Here is a 21,363-nt window from a genome sequence, read left to right as displayed (position 1 = left end):
CTTGTGATCCTGTGGCCAGCCTGAGCCCCTGTACGCCAGAAGGGCTCTGGCTGTGCCTCGGGGGCCCCTGTGAACCCCAGGGTCTGGGAGGTCAAGAGCAGGGTGAGACTGCCCAACAGCTTGGTGGGTGTGTGTGACCCAGGCCAACCCCCTGCCCACCTGACCACGTCACAGGACAGAGGCCTGCTCCCTCATCTGTAGCCTGGGGACACCAGCCATAGGTGGCTCTTAGGCCTCTGGCTTTATCTGGGACTTGGTCCTGAGTGGGCCGAGGGGACCGTCCCACTCAGCCCCTCCCCTGTGGCTGGCCCCCACCCTTTCCTCTGCAGGTGGCACCAGGGCCCCTCTGGTCACAAGCTCGCTCAGGACCCAGGCTCGGCCCTTGCCCAGCTTCCGTCGGGAGGTGGCCGCACATAGGTGGAGCCCGCAGGGCAGGCCTGATGGGCAGGGCGGCCGGCTCAGAGGGCGCCGGTGGGTGGGTGTCAGGAGGCTCCTCCAGGAGGAAGGGGCAGGGGTGGAGGGTGGAGGGTGGGAGACCCCCGGAGTCACTGTGGGATGGGCAGTGGGCCTGGGGACCTGGGCCAGGCCTTCCAGGGAGCACCACCCCAGCTGCTTCCTGTTTCCTGCAGGGAGCCCTGCCAGGACCACCCCGGGAAGCCCGCCCCTTGTGCTGGCGGGCACTGGCGGGGCATGCTGAGCCCTCCCCTGTGAGGAGGGGGTCAAGGGGGTGGGTCACCTGCTCTGGTGGGTCAAGGACAGTTCCTTTCCCGTGGACTCCCTCCATGCAGGAAGCAGATGGGCCGAGGCCCAGGCAGCAGTTGGGAACACAGGCTACTGGGTGGCCTGGAGCCAGGGCTTGTGCTCCATTCCTTGGGCCAGAGGAGCCAGGCCCGGCTCTGCAGTCCTCTGGAGCTCAGCCTGGACCTCGGGGCTGACAGGAGCAAGCTGGCCGCTGGCTCTGGGAGGGCTCCTGGGCAGTGGACATGCTTGTCCACCTTCTCCTAGCCTCGGTTTCCTCACTGAAGACGGGGGAACAGCAGCAGCCATTGTGGGTTTGCCGCAGGATGGGGGGGTGGTCCTAATGTGTGGGGGCAGTCAAAAGGCCGAGCAGGACCCCACCCCAGCTAGCTGTCAGGGGGGGGGGGCTCTTGCTGAGAAATGGACTCTTCCCGGCATCCTCCAGGCTGGGTCTGTGCTGCAGGGCCTGCGCCCACTGGTCATCAGCCAGCGGCCACCTAGCCCCAGCCCTCCCTGCTCCCACATCTGTGCCGCCGTGGCCCACTCAGGGCCTAACTGTGGGGTCTACAGAGAGCTCGTCTCAGCACCTCTAGAGGACACCAGCCCCATGTCTGTCCCCCTGGGAGGTTGCTGAAGCCTTGCATCTGCCTGACTCTCTAGGCCTTGCCCCAGAGCTGCCCTCCCTGCTGATCCTGCCCTGCACCCAGGCTGACCTCCATCCATCCTGGGAAAGCCTGCCCCAGCCTCGGGGCATGGGGGAACACTCGGGCAACAGTGGGGTGCCGCCTCCGGCTCAGCTTGGCTGGCTCAGCTCAGGTGGGCAGCCAGAGGGCCCGAGCTTGCACTGAGTGTGCGTGAGCAGTCGGTGCACGAGGCCTGCTGGGCCAGCCTGGCAGGGAGGCCCTGGGGCCAGTTCTGTATCTGTCCCACCTGTGCCCAAAACTGGTGAACCGGAGGACACTGGCCCTGGGCCTGCTTGCCGCCAGGGAGAGGCCAGGTTCCACGGTGACCTGTCTGTCTCTGTGGGAGGGACCCTGCTGCCTTGCCTCAGTGCCACCTGCTGGCTGTGTCCCTGGGTTGGTCTGGGCTGTTGCAGTAGGTCAGCCCCAGCAGGAGCAAGGACCTGGAGGCCGTTCCCAGGTCCCATCCAGCTGCCCACCTACTCATAGGGCAGAGGCAAGGCCAGGAACCCTGAGTCCCCCGCTCATAGGTGCAGCCCTGTCCCTGCGGCTGAGGACCTCCCTGCTGAGTAGGCTGATACAGAGGGCTGGTGGCTGGGACCCGCAGAGCAAGGCCCGGGTGGCTGGGTTGTGACTGTGCCTCCCGCAGCCTCAGCCTGTCCCCCAGGAGGTAATGAGGGGAGGTGTGGGGCTCTGGCTGTGCGGGCACACAGCAGCCCGGGCCCAGGGCTGCCGTCTTTCCCGTGGCTCCCTGCTCCTACAGGTGCTGAAAGCATCTCCGCCCTGCAGTGGTGCCCACTGCCCAGGTGTGTCCCTGCCTGTTTCACCTGCAGGCAGGGCAGACAGCTGTCCTGGGTGGAGAGCTGACGGTTCCTCCTTCTGTGTCCTCTTCACTCTTTGTAGTGCCCAGTAGATACTTAATGGGTAAATGGAAAAGCTCAGTCGCATTCCCCCAAGCCTGGGGACCGTCCCCTCTACAGTACTCAGGGGACATGCCCTGCAGGCGTAGGCCAGCATCAGCCCCAGTGGACAGGCATTGAGAGCCCCTCACCACGCGGCCGTGGGCTGGCTGCTCCTGCACTTTGTGCCACGTCCTCCTCTGTAAGTTGCGTGGGAGCAGCAGGGACAGGGCAGAGGGTCCCGGACAGCCCTGGACAGAGCCATGCTGTGAGGGCCACTCCTGTTGCTCGTGTCTCAGTGCCTGCTGGGGGCGCTTCCAGGAGCCATAGGGACAGCCTGCCCAGACCCCATGTCACGCTGGGGTGCACCTCTGGCTTCGTGACGGGGCAGTGGCCCGGCTGGGGGTGCGAGCCCAGGCAGAGGGCCACAGCTGTCGTGCACTCCCCCAGGTCACCCGGGTCGTCTCCTCCGCGCCCTGCTGTCACTCAGCCTCCTCTTCCTGGTGGCCCACCTGGTCTTCCAGATATGCCTGCACACCATGCCACACCTGGACCAGCTTCTGGGGTCAAACTGTGAGTCTCCATGAGCAGGGCAGGGGATCTGGGGATGGCAGTGTGGGCGTGGAGGGGAGAAGGGCCACCAGGCCCCTGCGGGGACCTGGGGGTCTCCTTGGAGAGGCGGACCAGCTCATCAGACCGCCCTGCCTCGCCCAGGCTTTACCCAACGTGGGCCAGCCCCTGAGTGCCTGGCCACAGTTTATGTCCTGCCCAGGTCAGGTGCTGGCAGTAGTGGCTGGGCCAGTGGGGCTGGGCAGGCAGAGCAGGGCTGAGCTGCGTCCAGGCCTGGGCGCACCCTCTTTCCCGCAGGATGCCCTGTCAGCATCTCTCTCCGGTGCCCGTTGGGGCTCGGCCACGCAGCCGGGTGGCACCGGGGGCCTCAGCTCTCCCCTGTCAGCGCTTGGGTGGTGTCGCCAGCTCGGGGACGAGCACCAGCAGGTGCTCTGAGTCCCCGCTACCCCAGGCCCCTTGCTCCTCCACGCAGCCCTCGTCCCGAGGCCCTGCTGCCGTCCTGGTGTTCGGAACCCAAGGCTGGGAGGGCCAGGGCCGCGGCTGTCAGCGGCCCGCTCTTCCCCACAAGAGCAGGCGGGGCCAGCACCTGAGATTGATCCCAGCCGGGCCGAGTCCCCTCTGCCACTCAGGGCTGATGGTGCAGCCAGGTGGCCCCAGTGTCCCTGGCCAGCTGTCAGTTTCCCTGTCTGAGAAGGCTGTGGGAACAGTGGGCACCCTGCCTACCTGGGATCTGGAGGACTGTGCCCACCAGGGCCTCCCAGCCACGCCAGCTGGCCGCTGGCCGCCTGCCTGACCTGGGGTCCCTGTGCTCCCTCTGCAGGCAGCTTCTGGGAGACCGTCTCTCAACACATCGGGGTCACGAGGTAACACCCCCCAGTGAACCTCCCTGGGGGCCCCAGCCCAAGGGGCAGCCTCCAGCCCTGCTTCCTGTGCTGACCATGCCCTTGCCGGGCCCTTCCTAGGCTGGACCTGAAGGACATTCCCAACACCACCCGGATGGTGGCCCCCGACCTGGGTGTCCTGGTGGTCTCTTCCATCTGCCTCGGCCTTGGCAGGCGCCTCACGAGAAGAGCCCAGCAGAGCCAGTGTGCCCAGGAGTCGGTGAGGGTGTGGGCAGCTGGTGGGGGCATTCTGGAGCGGCAGTCCCGGCCATCTTGAGCACAGACATGTGGGGGAGGTAACTGGGGATGAACCAGGGTGCTCACCACTGAGCCACCCCCAGCCCTTTCATTTAGAGACAGGGTCTCGCTAAGTTGGCCCGAGGGGGGTCTGTGCTCACAGGGTCTGTCGGAGTTCCCTCCGGGCCACACAGGAGGAGTCGGCAGAGCTGGAGGACAGTCGGTGTGGCAGAGCACCAGCTATGGGTCCTGAGAAGCCCTGCCGGGTGGGGGCCGGGCACTCTGTAGGGAGCACAGTGCAGAGCACAGAGCCCAGCGGGGCCTCGGCGCTGGGAGCCAAGCCTGGGCCAGTCTGTGCCCTCCAGGGTGAGGCAGGGTCACCCTCAGTTGCTATGGGGCCTGGGCGTTCCAGCCCTGGCTCTAGCCCATGGGCAGCGTGGGTGTGGAGCCTCTGGGCCCTCCTGCCCTGCTCAGGCTGCGGTCCAGGCACCCCCCACCCCACACCAGCCACGGCATGTGGCTGGGGCCAGGTCCTGGGGTTCAGCCAGGTTTTATGATGGTCCCAGGTCCCTGGAGCCAAGCTCTAGCGTCCACTTGCCAGCAGCTGACACTCACTGGGCATATGGGTCTTGACTTCCAGAGAAGCCCAGAGAGGGTGAGGGACTCCTAGGCTACACAGCAGGTCAGGGCTGGGAGGGTCTGGCCAGCCTGCTGCCACGGGTAGCCTCAGGGCACCTGTCCCCTGTCAGCAGCTGCCGGGTTCCCTCCCCATTCCCACGGCTGGTGCCAGGCCGTGGGAGGGTGATACAGGCCTGTTCCCTTCCCGGCCAGCAGGGTGGGCTGGGAGGAGGCGGGAGCATCAAGGGACGGCTCCAGGGCATGAGTGCCTCGGCCCCGCCGCCTGGCCTTCCTGTCAGCCGGCCGCCCGTGCCAGCTCAGGCCCACGGCATGTCCAGGCCGAGGCTGTGAGGGTTAGGGTAGAGCCGTCTGGTCGTGTCTGCCGTCCAGCTCGAGCTCCAATCTGCAGACTGGGAACAGTCTGAGAGGCCACCCGCAGGCTGCGCAGAGGGGGTCGTGGAACTGGGGAGAGCCAGGCTCAGTGTTTACAAGGGCAGCTGGAGCAGGGTGCCAGTGGCTGGCCAGGCGGGGTGTCTGACGACAGTCCGTGTTCTTTCCACCACACCCGCCTCTCCCTGAGCCCTGCAAACAGCTCTGCGATGGGAAGCCTCCGTCAGAGCCAGGGAGATGGGCCTGTGGGCAGGCAGTGAGGCCGTGGGAGAGCACTGGTCAGCTGCTGTGTCAGGAAGGCCTGGCACCTGCCTGCCCCACAGGCCTCTTGTTCTCCATGGACCTCAAGGGGGCAGGCAGGTCCCAGCGCTCCCGGCTGTGATCTGGGGAGTCACCGTCACCTCTGGGCCTGTTCTATGCCCGAGGGGCCAGGGCAGTGGGTCTGGGGCCTGCCGACGGCAGCATGGTGCTGAGCCTGTGGGCACGGCTCTCCGCTCGCGAGCCGGGGCACCCTGCCGCAGGGCTCCAGGTCAGGCGGCGAGCGGTCAGGATGGTCGGGAGATAAAGAGCAGACACCAGGCTGTTCTGGGACAACGTGGTCAGCCCACACCCTCTGGGGACGCTGCCCCCGGGCCAGCCAGGCCAACGTGCAGGTGGAGGGAGGGCGCGGCAGCCTCTGGGCCCGGGGACGCTGGGCGCAGGCAGGCAGGAGCAGCAGAAGCCTCGGTCTCACGTGCCTGACCCCACCTTCCCCTCTCTGGGCCATTGCAGGATGATGAAGGGGACATGGATGTGGACACTGGACCCCCAGCCTGGCCACAGGGAGCCCCGGCGCTGGCCCCCGGGCACAGGTTGCGGCTGGCTGCCCGGCTCCGGGTCACTGCCCACTGGCTGCTGGTGGCCGCGGGACGGACACTGGCCATCGTGCTGCTCGCGCTGGCAGGTACCGCGGGTGGGGGTGGGGGTGGGGCTGCGGCATCAGGAGTCAGTCCGGGAGGGTTCTCCGAGCTCCGCCATGACCATCCAGCTGGCCAGCAGGACCCAGCCCACCTCTGCCCTGCCCTGCAGGCATCGCCCACCCCTCGGCCTTCTCTAGCGTCTATTTGCTGGTCTTCCTGGCCATCTGCACCTGGTGGGCCTGCCACCTTCCCCTGAGCCCCCTGGGCTTCAGCACACTCTGCGTCATGGTGAGCTGCTTTGGTGCCGGCCATCTCATCTGCCTCTACTGCTATCAGACACCCTTGGTCCAGGCCGTGCTCCCCCCAGCCAGCATCTGGGCCAGGTGAGGGCTCCACACAGGCTCTGGTCCTCTCCTGGCTGGGTCCTTGGCCCTGTTGCCCCAGGGCGGGTGGTCAGTGACATGTCCTTTCCGGACAGGGTGTTTGGTCTTAAGGATTTTGTGGGCCCCATCAACTGCTCCTGCCCCAACGCACTGGTGCTCAACACCAGCCACGACTGGCCCATCTACGTGAGCCCGGGCATCCTGCTGCTGCTGCACTACACGGTCACTTCTCTCCCAAAGCTCCACAAGTATCGCCCCTCGGACCAGGTACCTGCTCTCCCCACCTGGGCCGGCCAGGTGTCCTGCTGCCTCCCAGCCCTTGGGTGGGTGTGCGACCGACCTTGAGGCTCTGTTGTCTGCAGAGGAAGGAAGTGGCCGGGCAGGACGAGGAGCAGGAGCTGGAACTGGATCAGTTGGAGCAGGGGCCACAGGGCCAGGCCGGGGCTGCTGCGCAGGACAGGGAAGCCACGCAGGTGAGTGGGTGGCCAAGCAGGGCTGGCAGCCTCCTGTACAGCTGGCTTACCCACGTGCCCCCCACAGCGTATGATGCCTTCCCCCCCGGGGCCTGACACTGAGACTGACAACTGGATCGTGCATGACCTGACAAGCCACAGCCCTGTCCAGCACCGTCCTTGTGAGTCGGACCTTCCTGCTCCCCATCCAGTTCACCTTCCTGGGGCACACGCGGGCTCCCTCTCCGCCCCAGGGGTGAGGCCAGGGCCCCCCCTAGTGGCCACTAGGTCCTATGTCCACCCTGCTGCTGCCCCAGCTGTCCAGGCCAAGACCCCTCGGGAGGCCTCTCCCAGCACTTGGCCTTGGCTGCGGTTGTCACAGGGCCCAGGGAGCTGCTGCTGTTGTGGCAGGGACTCTGGGGCGGGCGGCAGCACCGTGGGGTCTTTCCCAGGAGCTGCTTCTCGACTGAGCTCGGTTTCGCTCTCTGACCTGCCCTGAGTGAAGTGATGGGGTGCTGGCGCGGGCTGGGGTGTTCTTGTGCACCCCGTCCCCTCAGTGTCTTGAACTTGGGCCCCATAGGGGCCCTCCAGGGTCATGTGCCCCATCGGGTACCGGGTCAGATGTGGCTGCCAGGACTGCACAGTGCCCACAGTGGCCGTCTTCTCTGGCTGGCCCCCTCCTGCCTGCTGGGCCCTGCGCTTGTGCATGCTTTAGGCCACAGCGGTGTGGGGAGAGGACTCTTGGGTGACCCCACCTGAGAGCTGACCTCTGCTCTGCCCCCAGTGCATCCCAGGCTGGCAGAGCTGAGAGAGGCCTCTCCACTGCACGGCCTGGGCCACCTCATCATGGCCCAGAGCTACGTTTGTGCCCTCATTGCTATGATGGTAAGCCCCAGGGCCCTTGGCGGTAGTCCCGCTGTGTGGGGGAGGGGGACTGCAGCCTGCATCTCATGCTGAGGCTGTGATTGCTGGCTCTGGCTGCCCAGGTGTGGAGCATCACCTACCACAGCTGGCTGACCTTCGTGCTGCTGCTCTGGGCCTGCCTCATCTGGACGGTGCGCAGCCGCCATCAGCTGGCCATGCTGTGCTCGCCCTGCATCCTGCTGTACGGGCTGGCGCTGTGCTGCCTGCGCTACGTGTGGGCCCTGGACCTGCGCCCCGAGCTGCCCACCACCCTGGGCCCCGTCAGCCTGCGCCAGCTGGGGCTGCAGCACACCCGCTACCCCTGCCTGGACCTGGGCGCCATGGTGAGTATGCCCGCCGGCCTGGGAGCCCCGTGCTGGCTGAGGCCCCTGGTGCCCATGAGGATGGCACTGCGCCTCGTCTCCCTGCCCGGCTGGGAGAACCCGGGAGAGGGAGAGAGGGAGCCGGCTGGAGGTCACCATGGAGTCCCTGCCAACCCACCCGGGAGCTGTTGAGTCTTTCCCAGTGTGTTCGAGTGACAGCGTGCTGCTGTGGCCGTGGGCCAGTGTCTGTGTCTGCCACTGTCTGTGGGTGGTGGGTTTCAGTGTGTGTCCCGTGAGGCACAGGAGCCCGTGAGCCAGAGTGGGCACGTGAGCGTCTACACATGTGTGAGACACACGCATGCGCGAGTCCGGCGGTCACCGTGGGCCTGAGTGTGGGACCGTGAGCGTGTGGACCCACGTGTGTGACCCTGGGCGGCACACCCGTGTCTGGCCGTTGACTGCCCATGTCGGGTGGGCCTGGGCCCGGGTGGGGTGCCGTGCTCCCCTGCCCGGCTGTGACACCCCTGCCTCGCAGCTGCTCTACACCCTGACCTTCTGGCTGCTGCTGCGGCAGTTCGTGAAGGAGAAGCTGCTGAAGAAGGCCCAGCGGCCTGCCGTGCTGCTGCAGGTCGCCGTGGCGGACACAGGTGAGTGGGGCGGTCGGAGTCGTGCCGTCCCGCCCTGCCGGGCCCAGGGCCATCCCCCTGCCGGGTCCAGGGCCATTCCCTGCCTACTGGCTTGGCCCGCAGAGCCCACGCAGACCCAGACGCTGCTGCGGAGCCTGGGGGAGCTGGTCACGGGCGTGTACGCCAAGTACTGGATCTACGTGTGTGCGGGCATGTTCGTGGTGGTCAGCTTCGCCGGCCGGCTGGTGGTCTACAAGATCGTGTACATGTTCCTCTTCCTGCTCTGCCTCACACTCTTCCAGGTGCCTGGGGGTGAGCGTAGCCCCGGGGGCGGGCAGCCCGGCACCACTCCCCCTCCCTGGGCGCCGCTCACCGCCCGGTGCCGCCCGCAGGTGTACTACAGCCTGTGGCGCAGGCTGCTCAAGGTGTTCTGGTGGCTCGTGGTGGCCTACACCATGCTGGTGCTCATCGCCGTGTATACCTTCCAGTTCCAGGACTTCCCCGCCTACTGGCGCAACCTCACCGGCTTCACGGACGAGCAGTGAGTCAGAGGCCCTCCCCAGGCCCACCCGTCCCGCTGGGTGGGCCTGGGGCTGGGCCCGCCACTGCGCCTCTCCCCGCAGGCTGGGGGACCTGGGCCTGGAGCAGTTCAGCGTGTCCGAGCTCTTCTCCAGCATCTTCATCCCGGGCTTCTTCCTGCTGGCCTGCATCCTGCAGCTGCACTACTTCCACCGGCCCTTCATGCAGCTCACCGACCTGGAGCACGTGCCCCCCGTCGGCCCTCACCGCCCACGCAGGGCCCACAGGTGCCTCCCACCTCCCGGGCTCCCCTGCTCCTGCTGCAGCTGGAGAAAGGCCTCACCCGGGCGGGGGGCGGGAGGAGCCAGGACCTTGCTGGGCCTTCAGATCCAAGGCCCTGGGCGCTGGGCGTCCTCTCACACCTCATGGGGCTGAGGGCACCACCAGGTCGTGGGGGAATGTCAGCTGACCACCCTCGGCCTGGGCAGGAGGCACACCTCTGAGGGCCGGGGCACCAGGCCTAGCAGCTGCGGCAAAAAACACAAGGGGACAAGGGGTGTTGGTGGGGGGCATCTCAGCCCCAGGGAGAAGAGGACAGGCGGGGAGTGACTCGGATTCTCTAGGCAGGACATGGCCAGCGAGGCCCCTCTGCTGCAGGAGGAGGAAGAGGTCTTCAGGGACAGGGGGCTGAATGTGGACAGCCCCTGCCAGGCCACACAGGTCCCTGAAGGTGAGCGCAACAGTGGCCGATCAGAGTTGACTCTGCCATGCCCCAGCTGGGGGGGCACTGACGGTCCCCTCTGAGCCCCGAGCCTCACTGACCCCCACCCTGCCCCCATCACAGGCACAGCCAGCAAGTGGGGCCTGGTGGCCGAGCGGCTGCTGGACCTGGCCGCTGGCTTCTCGGAGGTCCTCTCCCGCGTGCAGGTGTTCGTGCGACGACTGCTGGAACTGCACATCTTCAAGCTGGTGGCCCTGTACACCGTCTGGGTGGCCCTGAAGGAGGTGAGCTGGCCGCACCGGCCCCTCCCTTCAGCCTCCATCTCCACAGGCAGGGTGAGGCCGCCCCCAGCCCAGCCTCCCTGACTGACGCCCGGGTCCCCGGCAGGTGTCGGTGATGAACCTGCTCCTGGTGGTGCTGTGGGCCTTCGCCCTGCCCTACCCACGCTTCCGGCCCATGGCCTCCTGCCTGTCCACCGTGTGGAGCTGCATCATCATCGTGTGCAAAATGCTGTACCAGCTCAAGGTTGTCAACCCCCAGGAGTACTCCAGCAACTGCTCCGAGGTACGGGCACTTCCACCTGGACAGTCCCTCAGGGGATGCAAGTCACGGTGTGAGGGACACCGGCAGAGACCCTGCCATGCGGAAGGGAGGGCCTCAGGGCGGCTCTGCCAGGATCTCGCCACTGCACATCTCTGCCTCCCCGGTCTGGCCTGTGGCCTCTCGTTTCCCAGACACTTGGACCCTCCCCCTCAGGGTGGCTCCGAGGCCACCCAGGGTGCCCTTGCTGGGTACCTGTTATGGCTGGACCTGGGCTGGAGACACAGGTGCTGACCTGACCTGACCTGCCTGCCAGCCCCTCCCGAACAGCACCAACCTGCAGCGGACAGAGATCAACCAGTCCCTGCTGTACCGCGGTCCCGTCGACCCTGCCAACTGGTTTGGGGTGCGGAAGGGCTTCCCCAACCTGGGCTACATCCAGGTGAGCATGGGCCCAGCAGTGCGCAGACAGCCCAGCTGTCCTCACTGCCCTGACACCGCTCCACTCTGCAGAACCACCTGCAGATCCTGCTGCTGCTGGTGTTCGAGGCCATGGTGTACCGCCGTCAGGAGCACTACCGCCGGCAGCACCAGCTTGCCCCGCTGCCCGCCCAGGCTGTGTGTGCTGACGGCACGCGCCAGCGGCTCGACCAGGGCCTGCTCAGCTGTCTCAAGTACTTCGTCAACTTCTTCTTCTACAAGTTTGGGCTGGAGGTGAGGTCAGACAGTGCCCCTGTCCCTTCCCAGCAGGCTCTGTACCTCTCAGGCACCTGGAGCTGCCTGGGGTGTGCAGCTGGGGCACAGCTCTGAGGCTGAGCTAGGGCCCTTCGGGTACCAGTGAGGTCCACCACAGTGCCCAGGAAGGCAGGGGGAGGCCAGGGCTGGCCGGGGTCTGAGGATAGAACTGCCTCCCAAGCCTCAGGTTTCCAGAGCCTGATGGAGATAGGGCTTACCTCTGCAGCCCTCCCGGGGGTGAGGCAGTCACCCTGGGAGCCTGGACTGCTGGCCCCCAATGTGTACTTGCTGCCCCATGGCCTCAAGCCAGGAGGTGCTGACCTGTCTGTCCCTTGTGCCATCAGGGTGGGCCTGGTGCAGGCCAAGGAGGCCTGTACCTAAGCCCAGTCCACCCCTGTCCCCACTGTCCCTCCCCAGATTTGCTTCATGATGGCCGTGAACGTGATTGGGCAGCGCATGAACTTCATGGTCATCTTGCATGGCTGCTGGCTGGTGACAATTCTCACTCGCCGGCGTCGTGAGGCCATCGCCCGCCTCTGGCCCAGCTACTGCCTCTTCCTGGCGCTCTTCCTGCTGTACCAGTACCTGCTGTGCCTGGGCATGCCCCCTGCCCTGTGCATCGGTGAGCCTTGTGGGTGCCAGTGGGGCAGAGGGCCAAGGGGCCGGGAGCCGAGCTGTGGGCGCAGAGGAGGGAGCCGTGGGCGCAGAGGAGGGAGCCGTGGCATTGTTCCCCCGACTCCCCGGGCCGAGCCTGGGCCCTCCACAGCCCAGCCCCGAGCCAGCACTGTGAGTCCCACTGCCCTTCAGCCTCCCTGTCCCAGCTGAAGCGTCTCTCTGGGGTGCTCCTGCCCCCGGGCTCTCCCTGCATCCATGGCTCTCTTCCCATCCTGAGAGGTCTCAAACCCTCAGAGAGGTCAAGGGTATCACCGGAGCATGTGTGTTTGTGCCCAAGGACCGCCTCTCACGGGACTCTGGGGATGATGGTCTAGTGCACAGCGCAGCTGCCAACGGCCCCGTTCCCCACAGCGCGGTCCTTGTGGCAGGGTCAGCCTGCCGTGTGCAGGGGGTCCTCCATCTCCTGTCTCAGTGTCCTGGCCTTTTGTCCTGGGAGAGCCAGCTGGTGTTCTTCCTTGTGCTGGGGATTGAACCAGGGCTGTGCTCTACCAGGCAGGCTCTCCGCCACGCCCAGCCCCTCCAAGGTCTTGCTGAAGGCCCTGAGGCCTGGCTGTGCTGCGGTGCCCTCGGGCTCTCAGAGCAGGTGTGGCCACCGCTGGCCTTCAAGGGCACCCCTTTGGCCAGCTCAGGGGACCCATGACTGTGCCTCCATGCTACAGACCTGACACTGGGGTGACTTGGGTGGTCATCTCACAGCTGCCACGAGGTTCCCTCCAGCTGTGCTGTGCTGCACTCCAGACTCCATGGCACTGAGCTGGGCCCAGTGAGTCCTGGTTTGCACACGGGCCAGCTCCCTTTCTGGGATATAGTTCAGTGTGGCGTCATCTGACCACCACGCCACAGAAGGCATGGAGGTCTGTGTCCTCCTGAGGAGGAGGATTTGAAGTTCAAGGCCAGCCTTGGCAACTTAGCGAGGCCCTAAGCAGCTTAGTGAGAACCTGTCTCAAAACAAAAAAGGGCTCAGGATGTGGCTCAGTGGTTAAGCACCTTGATTCAGCTCCCCAGGAACAAAAAAGCAGCACCCAGACCATAACGGCTACGTGCCATCTGATTCTTGTCCCCCCAGCAGTGGGACTGAGCTCAGTGACACTTTGCCGCTGAGACGGCTCCCCACCCCTTCTCTCTGGAGACAAGGCCTCGCCGAGTTGCCCAGGCTGGCTGTGGGCCTGCCATCCTGCCTCTGGGGTCACAGGTGTGGCCTGTGTGTGGTCACCATGTCATGGCATCATGTGAGCCATGCTCACCCAGTGTCACCTGCCCCCGGGAGGTGTCCCTCCTGCCTTACAAGAAGCCCAGCTGCCGCCTTACTTTCTGGCCTGTGGCTGGGTCCCTCTGCCCTCCCCCACCCCCACCCCACCCTGGTGCACAGACATCACAGAATATGCACGGTGCCCCGGGTCTGTAAGTCCTCAGGGCTCCCAGTGTGAGTGCATGTGACGGTGAGACCATGGGAGTGTCAGCATATGGGAACATCCCCTGTGAACACTGGAATGCCCAGCCCAGATCGTAAACCTCTGAGGCTGCTGGCCAGCAGACGGGTGCTGCGGGCCCTGGACAGGCCTCGCCCTTCCTGACGTGCCCTCATGCCCACAGACTACCCGTGGCGCTGGAGCCAGGCCATCCCCATGAACTCCGCTCTCATCAAGTGGCTGTACCTGCCCGACTTCTTCAGGGCCCCCAACTCCACCAACCTCATCAGTGAGTGCCTCACAAGCAGGCCCGCATCCTGCTCGTGCCACCCTGGGGGGCACACCTGCCAGCCTCCGGAGGCCACAGAGGCTGCACCTGCAGGGCATGTGGACCTGCAGGGCATGTGGACCTGCAGGGCATGTGGAACTGCAGGGCATGGGAGGGAGGGGCCCGCCGGGTACTGCCAGGCGGGCCCAGGGCCTGTACTTCTGAGCCCAGTGGGCCTGCCCCTGCCTGCAGGCACGTCTTGATAGGGTGGAGGGCCACTCCCGTGTACCTGAGGACAGGTCCAAGCACTCACTGTCCCCCAGGCTCACAGGCCACGGCCATGGTGTGCGGCCCACGTTTCCTGCCACACACACACACACGCAGCGCATGTATGCACCAGCACCACCTGCTGATGTCCTCATGCTGCCCTGTGTACAGTGGTGCCCACAGCATGACGTGGCCCCGGCAGCTCTCCTATGTCCGCAGGTGACTTCCTCCTGCTGCTCTGCGCCTCCCAGCAGTGGCAGGTGTTTGCAGCTGAGCGCACTGAGGAGTGGCAGCGCGTGGCCGGCACCAACACTGACCACCTGGAGCCACTGCGGGGGGAACCCAACCCTGTGCCCAACTTCATCCACTGCAGGTGGGTGCACATGCCCACCATGGAGGGCCCTGCTGGGAGGGGGCAGCCAGGACGACCAGCAGCTGGTGACACTTGCCTGCAGGTCCTACCTGGACATGCTGAAGGTGGCCATCTTCCGCTACCTGTTCTGGCTGGTGCTGGTGGTGGTGTTCATCACGGGGGCCACGCGCATCAGCATCTTCGGGCTGGGCTACCTGCTGGCCTGCTTCTACTTGCTGCTCTTTGGCACCACCCTGCTGCAGAAGGGCACGCGGTCCCGCCTCGTACTGTGGGACTGCCTCATCCTCTACAACGTCACAGTCATCATCTCCAAGAACATGCTGTCGGTGAGCTGCCCGCCCGCCGTCCCCACTTCCGAGGCTCGGCTGGCCCTTGTCCTCCCCCAGGCCTGGCTGACCCTCCCCCTCCCCCAGCTCCTGTCCTGCGTCTTCGTGGAGCAGATGCAGAGCAGCTTCTGCTGGGTCATCCAGCTCTTCAGCCTCGTGTGCACCGTCAAAGGCTACTATGACCGTGAGTGGGCGCGGCCTGGGGCAGGGGGTGCACAGGGACCCCCGGTGCTCAGGCCTTGACCCCTGGCCATGCCGGTTCCTGTCCCACAGCCCAGGAGATGATGGGCAGGGACCAGGACTGCCTGCTGCCCGTGGAGGAGGCCGGTGTCATCTGGGATGGCGTCTGCTTCTTCTTCCTGTTGCTGCAGCGCCGCGTCTTCCTCAGCTACTACTTCCTGCACGTCAGGGTGGACCTGCAGGCCACCGCCCTGCAGGCCTCCAGGTCAGCCCCAGCCCAACTAGCACTGGGTCCCTGGGCTGGAAGAGAGCACCATGGGCACCTGCACTCTGAGGCTCATGTGTCACCTGGAGGGAAGCCCGAGGAACACTGGCCCCCTATGGATCGCATGTGCCCTTGCCATCCCCAGACTGGAGCTCAGAGGCTGGGTGCTGCGTGGACCTGGAGTCAGCCCTGACTGTGACAGTGTCTTACCTCCTGGGCAGAGAGCTCTGACTTAGAGCCAGCCTCATCTGCCTCTCCCAGGGACCCCAGTGCCCAGGGGTGGGGACAGGCGGAGCTGAGTCCTGCCCTCACCTCTCTCCCCACAGGGGCTTCGCCCTCTACAATGCAGCCAGCCTCAAGAGCATCGAGGCCCACCGCAAGGCGGAGGAGAAGTCCTTGGCCCAGCTGAAGAGACAGTAGGTGCCCTCTGGGGCAAGGACCCTTGAGTTTTTCTGGCCAGCCTGGCACTCAGAGCCCACTCCCTCCCATAGGATGAGGCGGATCCGTGCCAAGCAGGAAAAGTACAGGCAAGGCCAGGCAGGCCGTGGCCGCCCGCAGGCCGTGGGCCCTGAGGACCCTGTCCAGCAGCCAGGTGAGCATGGATGGAGCCCAGGACCTTGGAGGGCTCCCCATGTCCATGCCCACCGGAGCCTGCCTGCCTCTGTGTCATGTGATGTCCCCAGAGTTCCCTGCCTATCAGTGTCCTGTGCCATGTGGTGTGGTCACTTGTCCCAGCAAGCTGTGTGGCCACCCTGTGACTGTCTGTCTGCACTCGTGGGCCCTCTTTCCCATCCTTCCAGGCCGAGCCACATGGCATCCTGTGGCACCAGCACTGCAGGGGCTCCGTGTCTGTGGTGGCCCATCCCAGGACAGGCTGCTCCCACAGCCTCCCCGGCCCCTCCCTGTCACCTCACTCTTCGCCCCGCCCCTCCACAGGGCCCAGCAGTCCAGGGGGCTCCTCCTCGCCACCGAGACAGTGGTGGCGGCCCTGGCTGGACCATGCCACAGGTACCCTGCCTTGACCATCTACTCCAGATACCCTGCTTCTCCCTGGTGCCTCCTTGTCCGGTCTGGTCTCGTCCTGCTCTCTGGCCTGCGTCCATGCATGCTCTGCCATCCCCCAGCCTGCTGGCCCCCCACTAGGGTGGCAGTTTGGGCAGCGCCTGTGCAGGTGGTGGGACAAGGGGAACATTCTGGGCAGTGCAGCTGGGTCTGCTTTTGGCTGATGCCCGGTTGAGGAACCGGAGGACCTCTCAAGGGTCTTGCTGGGAGGGGAAGCCCTGCCTGGGGGCTGGGTCTCAAGCCCTCTCTGCCTGCAGTCATCCACTCTGGGGACTACTTCCTGTTTGAGTCTGACAGTGAGGAGGAAGAGGAAGCCCTGCCGGAGGACCCCAGGCCATCAGCGCAGAGCGCCTTCCAGGTGAGATGGTGGCCCCCTTCCCCTCTGTCCGTGGAGGTCCTGGCCTTGGGCCAGGCAGCCTGAGGTGGGACAGAGGCTTGCAGGGTCTAGGCAGCCAGCTCTGCATACCCCCTTCAGACCTCCCCAGCGGCGGGAAACCAGGCCCTAGGCTGGGGCTGATCACCAGCAGCCACCTGCCCCTCTGCGCCTGTCTTCCCTAGGTCCTGGCTCTGGCCGTGCTGGACTGTTGCTGCCAGTGCCTGGTCTGTGGAGCCTGGCGTGGCTGCTGGGCACATTTGTGTCCTGGGGCCAGAAGGGCCCTCTCGTCCTTGGTTCTGGTTCTCAGTGTGGGGCCCTGGTGCTGAGTAGCAAGGACCTGTGGGTGGGCTGCATTCACTGTGCCCTCCCACTGCAGCCCTGGGGTCCCATTTCCAGAGGAAGTGCAAGGCAGCCAGGTCCCCAGCTGGTACAGCAGCCAGGGCTGGGGCCAGGGCCCTGACCCACTCCTGGGCTGGCAGATGGCGTACCAGGCCTGGGTGACCAACGCCCAGACAGTGCTGAGGCAGCGGCGGGAGCAGGCGCAGCAGGAGCGGGTGCACCAGGAAGGGCAGCTGCCTGCTGGTGAGTTGCGGCAGGGCTGTGGTGGGGACCTGCAGAGCTGAGAGACCCTGACCAGTCCCCTGTATCAGGAGGTGACCCGAGCCTGGGGGAGCCCGTGGAAGCCCTCGAGGATGAGGTGGCAGGTGAGTGGGCCCAAGGGCAGGGATCAGGACTCTCCTGGCCAACCCCTGTTTCAGCATCTCCTCCCTCCCTCCAGGCCGAGGCCACGTCATGCAGCGCGTGCTGGGCACCGTGCGGTTCTTGTGGGTGCTTGGCCAGGCTACGGTGGACGGGCTGACCCGCTGGCTGTGTGCTTTCACCAGGCACCACCGCACCATGAGCGACGTGCTGCGGGCAGAGCGCTACCTGCTAACACAGGAGCTCCTGCGGGTGAGCTGCGCGGTCACACCCACTGCAGACCCCTCCCCATCCTGCTGGGTGCTGCCCTGCCCGTCAGGAGCAGAGCCCTGAGACCCCCCACGCCCTGCAGGGTGGAGAGGTGCACCGGAGCGTACTGGACCAGCTGTATGTGAGTGCAGCTGAGACCACTCTGCCAGGCCCCCCAGAGGCCCGTGATGGACCCAGCACAGTGTCCAGGTGGGTGGAGGACTGAGGGGGCTGGAGCTGAACCTGGGCAGCTCCTCCCTCCTTGCTCTCAGCCCCAAAGCCGGGGCTGATCCCAGCCCTGTGACCTGGCTCCCCTCCCACAGTGGGCTGGGCGCTGAGGAGCCCCTGAGCAGCCTCACAGATGACACCAGCAGCCCCCTGAGCACCGGCTACAGCACCCGCAGTGGCAGTGAGGAGATTGCCACCGACTCCCGGGACCAGGCTTCCCTGCAGGGCTCCCAGGAGCTTTTGGCCAACGCCCGCGTGCGGACGCGCACAGCCAGCGAGCTGCTCCTGGACAGGTGGGGTGGGGTGGGGCTGGGCAAGGAGGGTCGGAGCCACCTGCCTGCATGGCTGCAGCCAGGTGGTCCCTCTGCAGGTGCCTGCACATCCCCGAGCTGGAGCAGGCCGAGAGCTTTGCGGCAGAGCAGGGCCGGACGCTGCGGCTGCTGCAGGCCGTGTGCCAGTGCGTGGCCGCACATTCGGAGCTGCTCTGCTACTTCATCATCATCCTCAACCACATGGTCACCGCCTCGGCTGCCTCCCTGGTGCTGCCCGTGCTCATCTTCCTGTGGGCCATGCTGTCCATCCCCAGGCCCAGCAAGCGCTTCTGGATGACAGCCATCATCTTCACGGAGGTGGGCTGCAGCCAGTGGGGCCAGGGAGGGGGCAGCCTGGCCCCGTGCTGACCCCCTCTTCTGCAGGTCACGGTGGTCACCAAGTACCTGTTCCAGTTTGGCTTCTTCCCCTGGAACAGCCACCTGGTGCTGAGGCGCTACGAGAACAAGCCCTACTTCCCCCCGCGCATCCTGGGCCTGGAGAAGACGGACAGCTACACCAAGTGCGACCTGCTGCAGCTCATGGTGCTCTTCTTCCACCGCTCCCAGCTGCTGGTGAGCACGCACCCAGCACCCCGGGGCTCGCGGGCTAGACAGTGGGCAGCCCAGGGTGGGCCTGGCCATCTTGCCTGGTCCCGGCATGTTTCAGCTGGTGTCCTCACTGTCCCTCCTGGCCCTCCACACAGTGCTACGGCCTCTGGGACCATGAAGAGGACCAGTGCCCCAAGGAGCACAGCAGGAGCAGTGGGAAGGATCAGGGGGCTGAGGCGGGGCCAGAGGTCCCACTGGGAGCCCAGGCAGAGCTGGGGGTGGCAGGAGCCACGACCAAGGACGACATCCAGGTAGAAGCGAGGGCGGTTCCTGAGGATGGGGCTCCAGAGCCCCAGGTGGACTTCAGGCCTCAGGACACAAGACGAATCAGCCTGCGTTTCAGGAGGAGGAAGGAGAGGCCTGGACCCGCAGGAGCAGCAGCCATGGGTGAGAGAGCCCTGACCACAGCTCAGTCCCACTGGTTCTCACAGGCAGTGCTGGCTCTCGGCTGTTTCAGGGGAGGTAGAGGAGGCCAGACGGCCCATCCCATCCCTTGGAGGTGCCAGGCCCAGCAGGGGACCAGCTGGATTCCAGGACAGGACAGCACTTGGCTGTGGGTTCTGGCTCTTCCAGGGGAACAGAGAGGTACACTGCTGTCTACAGGGCCAGCAGCAGAGCATGTGCCCTGGCTGGCCTCAGCTGCCCCTTGACAGGGCCAGGAAGAGGCCCCTGTGCTGTCTGCTTCTCTGTGAAGTGGCCAGAAGCCAGGCCCAGTCCCCCGTGGGCTCAGCCTCCACACTTCTCGCCCACAGAAGCTGTGGATGGGGAAGAGGAGGAAGAGGCGGCGGGAAAGAAGGGGCCGAGCCGTTCTCAAGAACGGATGAAGGCAGCCGCACGCTGGCTGCAGAGCTTCTGCCTGTCCCTGTGAGTGGCCGGCCCTTCTTTCCACGTGGCAGGGAGGGGGTCCCTATGGCCAGGCACCCAGCTGAGCCCCCTCCCACAGGGCACAGAGCATATACCAGCCCCTGCAGCGCTTCTTCCATGACATCCTGCACACCAAGTACCGGGCGGCCACAGACGTCTATGTCCTCATGTTCCTGGCGGACGTTGTGGACTTCATCATCATCATCTTTGGCTTCTGGGCCTTTGGGGTGAGCAGGGCTGGCTGCCCGGGTGGGTGCAGCCCCGCCGCTGCCAGCGGCCCAGCTCCAGCTCCCCTCCTCTGCCCTTTGGCTACAGAAGCACTCGGCCGCCACAGACATCACGTCCTCCCTGTCAGATGACCAGGTGCCCGAGGCCTTCCTGGTCATGCTGCTGATCCACTTCAGCACCATGGTGGTGGACCGTGCCCTCTACCTGCGCAAGACCGTGCTGGGCAAGCTGGCTTTCCAGGTGGTGCTGGTGCTCGCCATACACCTCTGGATGTTCTTCATCCTGCCAGCCGTCACCGAGAGGTGGGGTCTCCATCCTGGGGTGGGCACGACGCAGGGCAGGGCCTGGTCAGCCTCCGTCTCTGACGGTCCCTGCCACCCTGTCCCAGGATGTTCAGCCAGAATGCTGTGGCCCAGCTGTGGTACTTCGTGAAGTGCATCTACTTTGCCCTGTCCGCCTACCAGATCCGCTGCGGCTACCCCACCCGCATCCTGGGCAACTTCCTCACCAAGAAGTACAACCACCTGAACCTCTTCCTTTTTCAGGGGTGAGTAGTCTGCCCAGGGGTCACTGAGAGCAAGGGGCAGCTGGGCTAGGTAGCCTGTCAGACCTAGCATGGGAGACCCTCCTGATGGGATCCTGACCTGGCAGGTTCCGGCTGGTGCCATTCCTGGTGGAGCTACGGGCAGTCATGGACTGGGTGTGGACAGACACCACCCTGTCCCTGTCAAATTGGATGTGTGTGGAGGACATTTACGCCAACATCTTCATCATCAAGTGTAGTCGAGAGACAGAGAAGGTAGGACCAGGCCTGGGGGAGGGACAGCAGGGTACTGCTTCCCCAGAGGCTCTGCCTGTGTGGACAGGAGCCAGAAGCCAACCACAGGTCAAAGGAAGGGTTCTCCGAAACCCTCTGGAGCCCAGGCATGGTAGCAAGTGCCTATAATCCCAGCAACTCGGGAGGCTGAGGCAGGAGGATCCCAAGTTTGAGACTGCAGCAAGAACTGTCTCAAAGTAAAACAGGCTGGGGATGTGCTCAGGGAAGTGAGCTGCTGTTGCTCTGTGTATATTCTGGTCCTCTCCAGACAGCTAGTTTGGGGACATGCTCCCAGGCTGGTGTCTTTTGAAGCACAAGTTTACTTTCTTCCCTTCATGGCTCCCGTCTTGTTAACCTGAGAGGTCATGAAGATGATGCCTTGAGGCTCATGCGCCGGGGCCTGGCTGCAGGGGGGCTGCCTGCAGGCTGGGCCAAGCCAGCGCATTCCTTGGGGATGCTCCCACTGGACCCCTGGCCTGTCTAGGTCCAGCTGCGTGTCTGTGCCCACTCTGCCCCAGGCTGGCCACCGTAGCTTTGTGCTGACCCCAGCTGGAGGCTAGAGACCGTGGCCCTGAGGGGCTGGGTGACCTGTGTCTTGCCCCAGAAATACCCCCAGCCCAAGGGGCAGAGGAAGAAGAAGATCGTCAAGTACGGCATGGGCGGCCTCATCATCGTCTTCCTCATCGCCATCATCTGGTTCCCACTGCTCTTCATGTCACTGGTGCGCTCCGTGGTCGGCGTTGTCAACCAGCCCATCGATGTCACCGTCACTCTCAAGCTGGGCGGCTATGAGGTGAGCTGCCCTGGAAAGCAGGGCAGAGGCCCCTCCGCTCCCCGATGTCTCACGGAGCGCCACCCCCAGCCTGTCCGTGACCACCAGGTTCCCCATCACCCACCCTGGTGCCCACCAGCTGCCCTGTCCCCCGCCAGCCCCTGTTCACCATGAGTGCCCAGCAGCCGTCCATCGTGCCCTTTACACCTGAAGCTTATGAGGAACTGTCCCGGCAGTTTGACACCCACCCGGTGAGTGGCCCCCAGGCTGT

At 65.4% G+C, this 21,363-nt stretch overlaps 1 protein-coding gene across 5 annotated transcripts in view; it reads left to right on the top strand.

Annotated features, from left to right (window-relative positions):
- Nucleotides 1-21,363, top strand: part of Piezo1 (piezo type mechanosensitive ion channel component 1) — a 47,652-nt gene that overhangs the window by 24,784 nt on the left and 1,505 nt on the right. For 2 of the 5 annotated variants that reach the window (XM_046435258.2, XM_046435261.2), the window contains exons 3-46: nucleotides 2,768-2,890; nucleotides 3,708-3,750; nucleotides 3,850-3,988; nucleotides 5,785-5,956; nucleotides 6,082-6,295; nucleotides 6,391-6,562; nucleotides 6,658-6,768; nucleotides 6,836-6,929; nucleotides 7,532-7,632; nucleotides 7,734-7,994; nucleotides 8,509-8,620; nucleotides 8,723-8,901; nucleotides 8,992-9,140; nucleotides 9,223-9,405; nucleotides 9,742-9,848; nucleotides 9,963-10,123; nucleotides 10,227-10,403; nucleotides 10,696-10,821; nucleotides 10,893-11,093; nucleotides 11,532-11,736; nucleotides 13,383-13,487; nucleotides 13,953-14,106; nucleotides 14,189-14,432; nucleotides 14,520-14,616; nucleotides 14,706-14,877; nucleotides 15,204-15,293; nucleotides 15,369-15,469; nucleotides 15,814-15,885; nucleotides 16,197-16,297; nucleotides 16,795-16,897; nucleotides 16,966-17,019; nucleotides 17,094-17,266; nucleotides 17,367-17,473; nucleotides 17,587-17,784; nucleotides 17,862-18,120; nucleotides 18,187-18,375; nucleotides 18,507-18,798; nucleotides 19,164-19,275; nucleotides 19,355-19,502; nucleotides 19,591-19,805; nucleotides 19,892-20,050; nucleotides 20,155-20,302; nucleotides 20,925-21,113; nucleotides 21,251-21,343. In XM_046435258.2, coding sequence (XP_046291214.1) covers nucleotides 2,768-2,890; nucleotides 3,708-3,750; nucleotides 3,850-3,988; nucleotides 5,785-5,956; nucleotides 6,082-6,295; nucleotides 6,391-6,562; nucleotides 6,658-6,768; nucleotides 6,836-6,929; nucleotides 7,532-7,632; nucleotides 7,734-7,994; nucleotides 8,509-8,620; nucleotides 8,723-8,901; nucleotides 8,992-9,140; nucleotides 9,223-9,405; nucleotides 9,742-9,848; nucleotides 9,963-10,123; nucleotides 10,227-10,403; nucleotides 10,696-10,821; nucleotides 10,893-11,093; nucleotides 11,532-11,736; nucleotides 13,383-13,487; nucleotides 13,953-14,106; nucleotides 14,189-14,432; nucleotides 14,520-14,616; nucleotides 14,706-14,877; nucleotides 15,204-15,293; nucleotides 15,369-15,469; nucleotides 15,814-15,885; nucleotides 16,197-16,297; nucleotides 16,795-16,897; nucleotides 16,966-17,019; nucleotides 17,094-17,266; nucleotides 17,367-17,473; nucleotides 17,587-17,784; nucleotides 17,862-18,120; nucleotides 18,187-18,375; nucleotides 18,507-18,798; nucleotides 19,164-19,275; nucleotides 19,355-19,502; nucleotides 19,591-19,805; nucleotides 19,892-20,050; nucleotides 20,155-20,302; nucleotides 20,925-21,113; nucleotides 21,251-21,343 — 6,605 coding nt within the window. Of the gene's footprint in view, nucleotides 1-1,208; nucleotides 1,555-2,767; nucleotides 2,891-3,019; nucleotides 3,314-3,707; nucleotides 3,751-3,849; nucleotides 3,989-5,784; nucleotides 5,957-6,081; nucleotides 6,296-6,390; nucleotides 6,563-6,657; nucleotides 6,769-6,835; nucleotides 6,930-7,531; nucleotides 7,633-7,733; nucleotides 7,995-8,508; nucleotides 8,621-8,722; nucleotides 8,902-8,991; nucleotides 9,141-9,222; nucleotides 9,406-9,741; nucleotides 9,849-9,962; nucleotides 10,124-10,226; nucleotides 10,404-10,695; nucleotides 10,822-10,892; nucleotides 11,094-11,531; nucleotides 11,737-13,382; nucleotides 13,488-13,952; nucleotides 14,107-14,188; nucleotides 14,433-14,519; nucleotides 14,617-14,705; nucleotides 14,878-15,203; nucleotides 15,294-15,368; nucleotides 15,470-15,813; nucleotides 15,886-16,196; nucleotides 16,298-16,794; nucleotides 16,898-16,965; nucleotides 17,020-17,093; nucleotides 17,267-17,366; nucleotides 17,474-17,586; nucleotides 17,785-17,861; nucleotides 18,121-18,186; nucleotides 18,376-18,506; nucleotides 18,799-19,163; nucleotides 19,276-19,354; nucleotides 19,503-19,590; nucleotides 19,806-19,891; nucleotides 20,051-20,154; nucleotides 20,303-20,924; nucleotides 21,114-21,250; nucleotides 21,344-21,363 lie in introns of those variants that run through there. The other 3 variants (XM_046435260.2, XM_058576042.1, XM_046435259.2) reach the window with 3 other exon arrangements.

Source organism: Marmota monax, unplaced genomic scaffold, assembly GCF_021218885.2.
Source record: "Marmota monax isolate L192 unplaced genomic scaffold, Marmota_monax_Labrador192_F-V1.1 WCK01_AAM20220418_F8-fsc00024, whole genome shotgun sequence".
NCBI lineage: Eukaryota > Metazoa > Chordata > Mammalia > Rodentia > Sciuridae > Marmota > Marmota monax.
The sequence above is the reverse complement of the archived record's forward strand: the minus strand, read 5'-3'. Positions and strand labels throughout refer to the sequence as shown.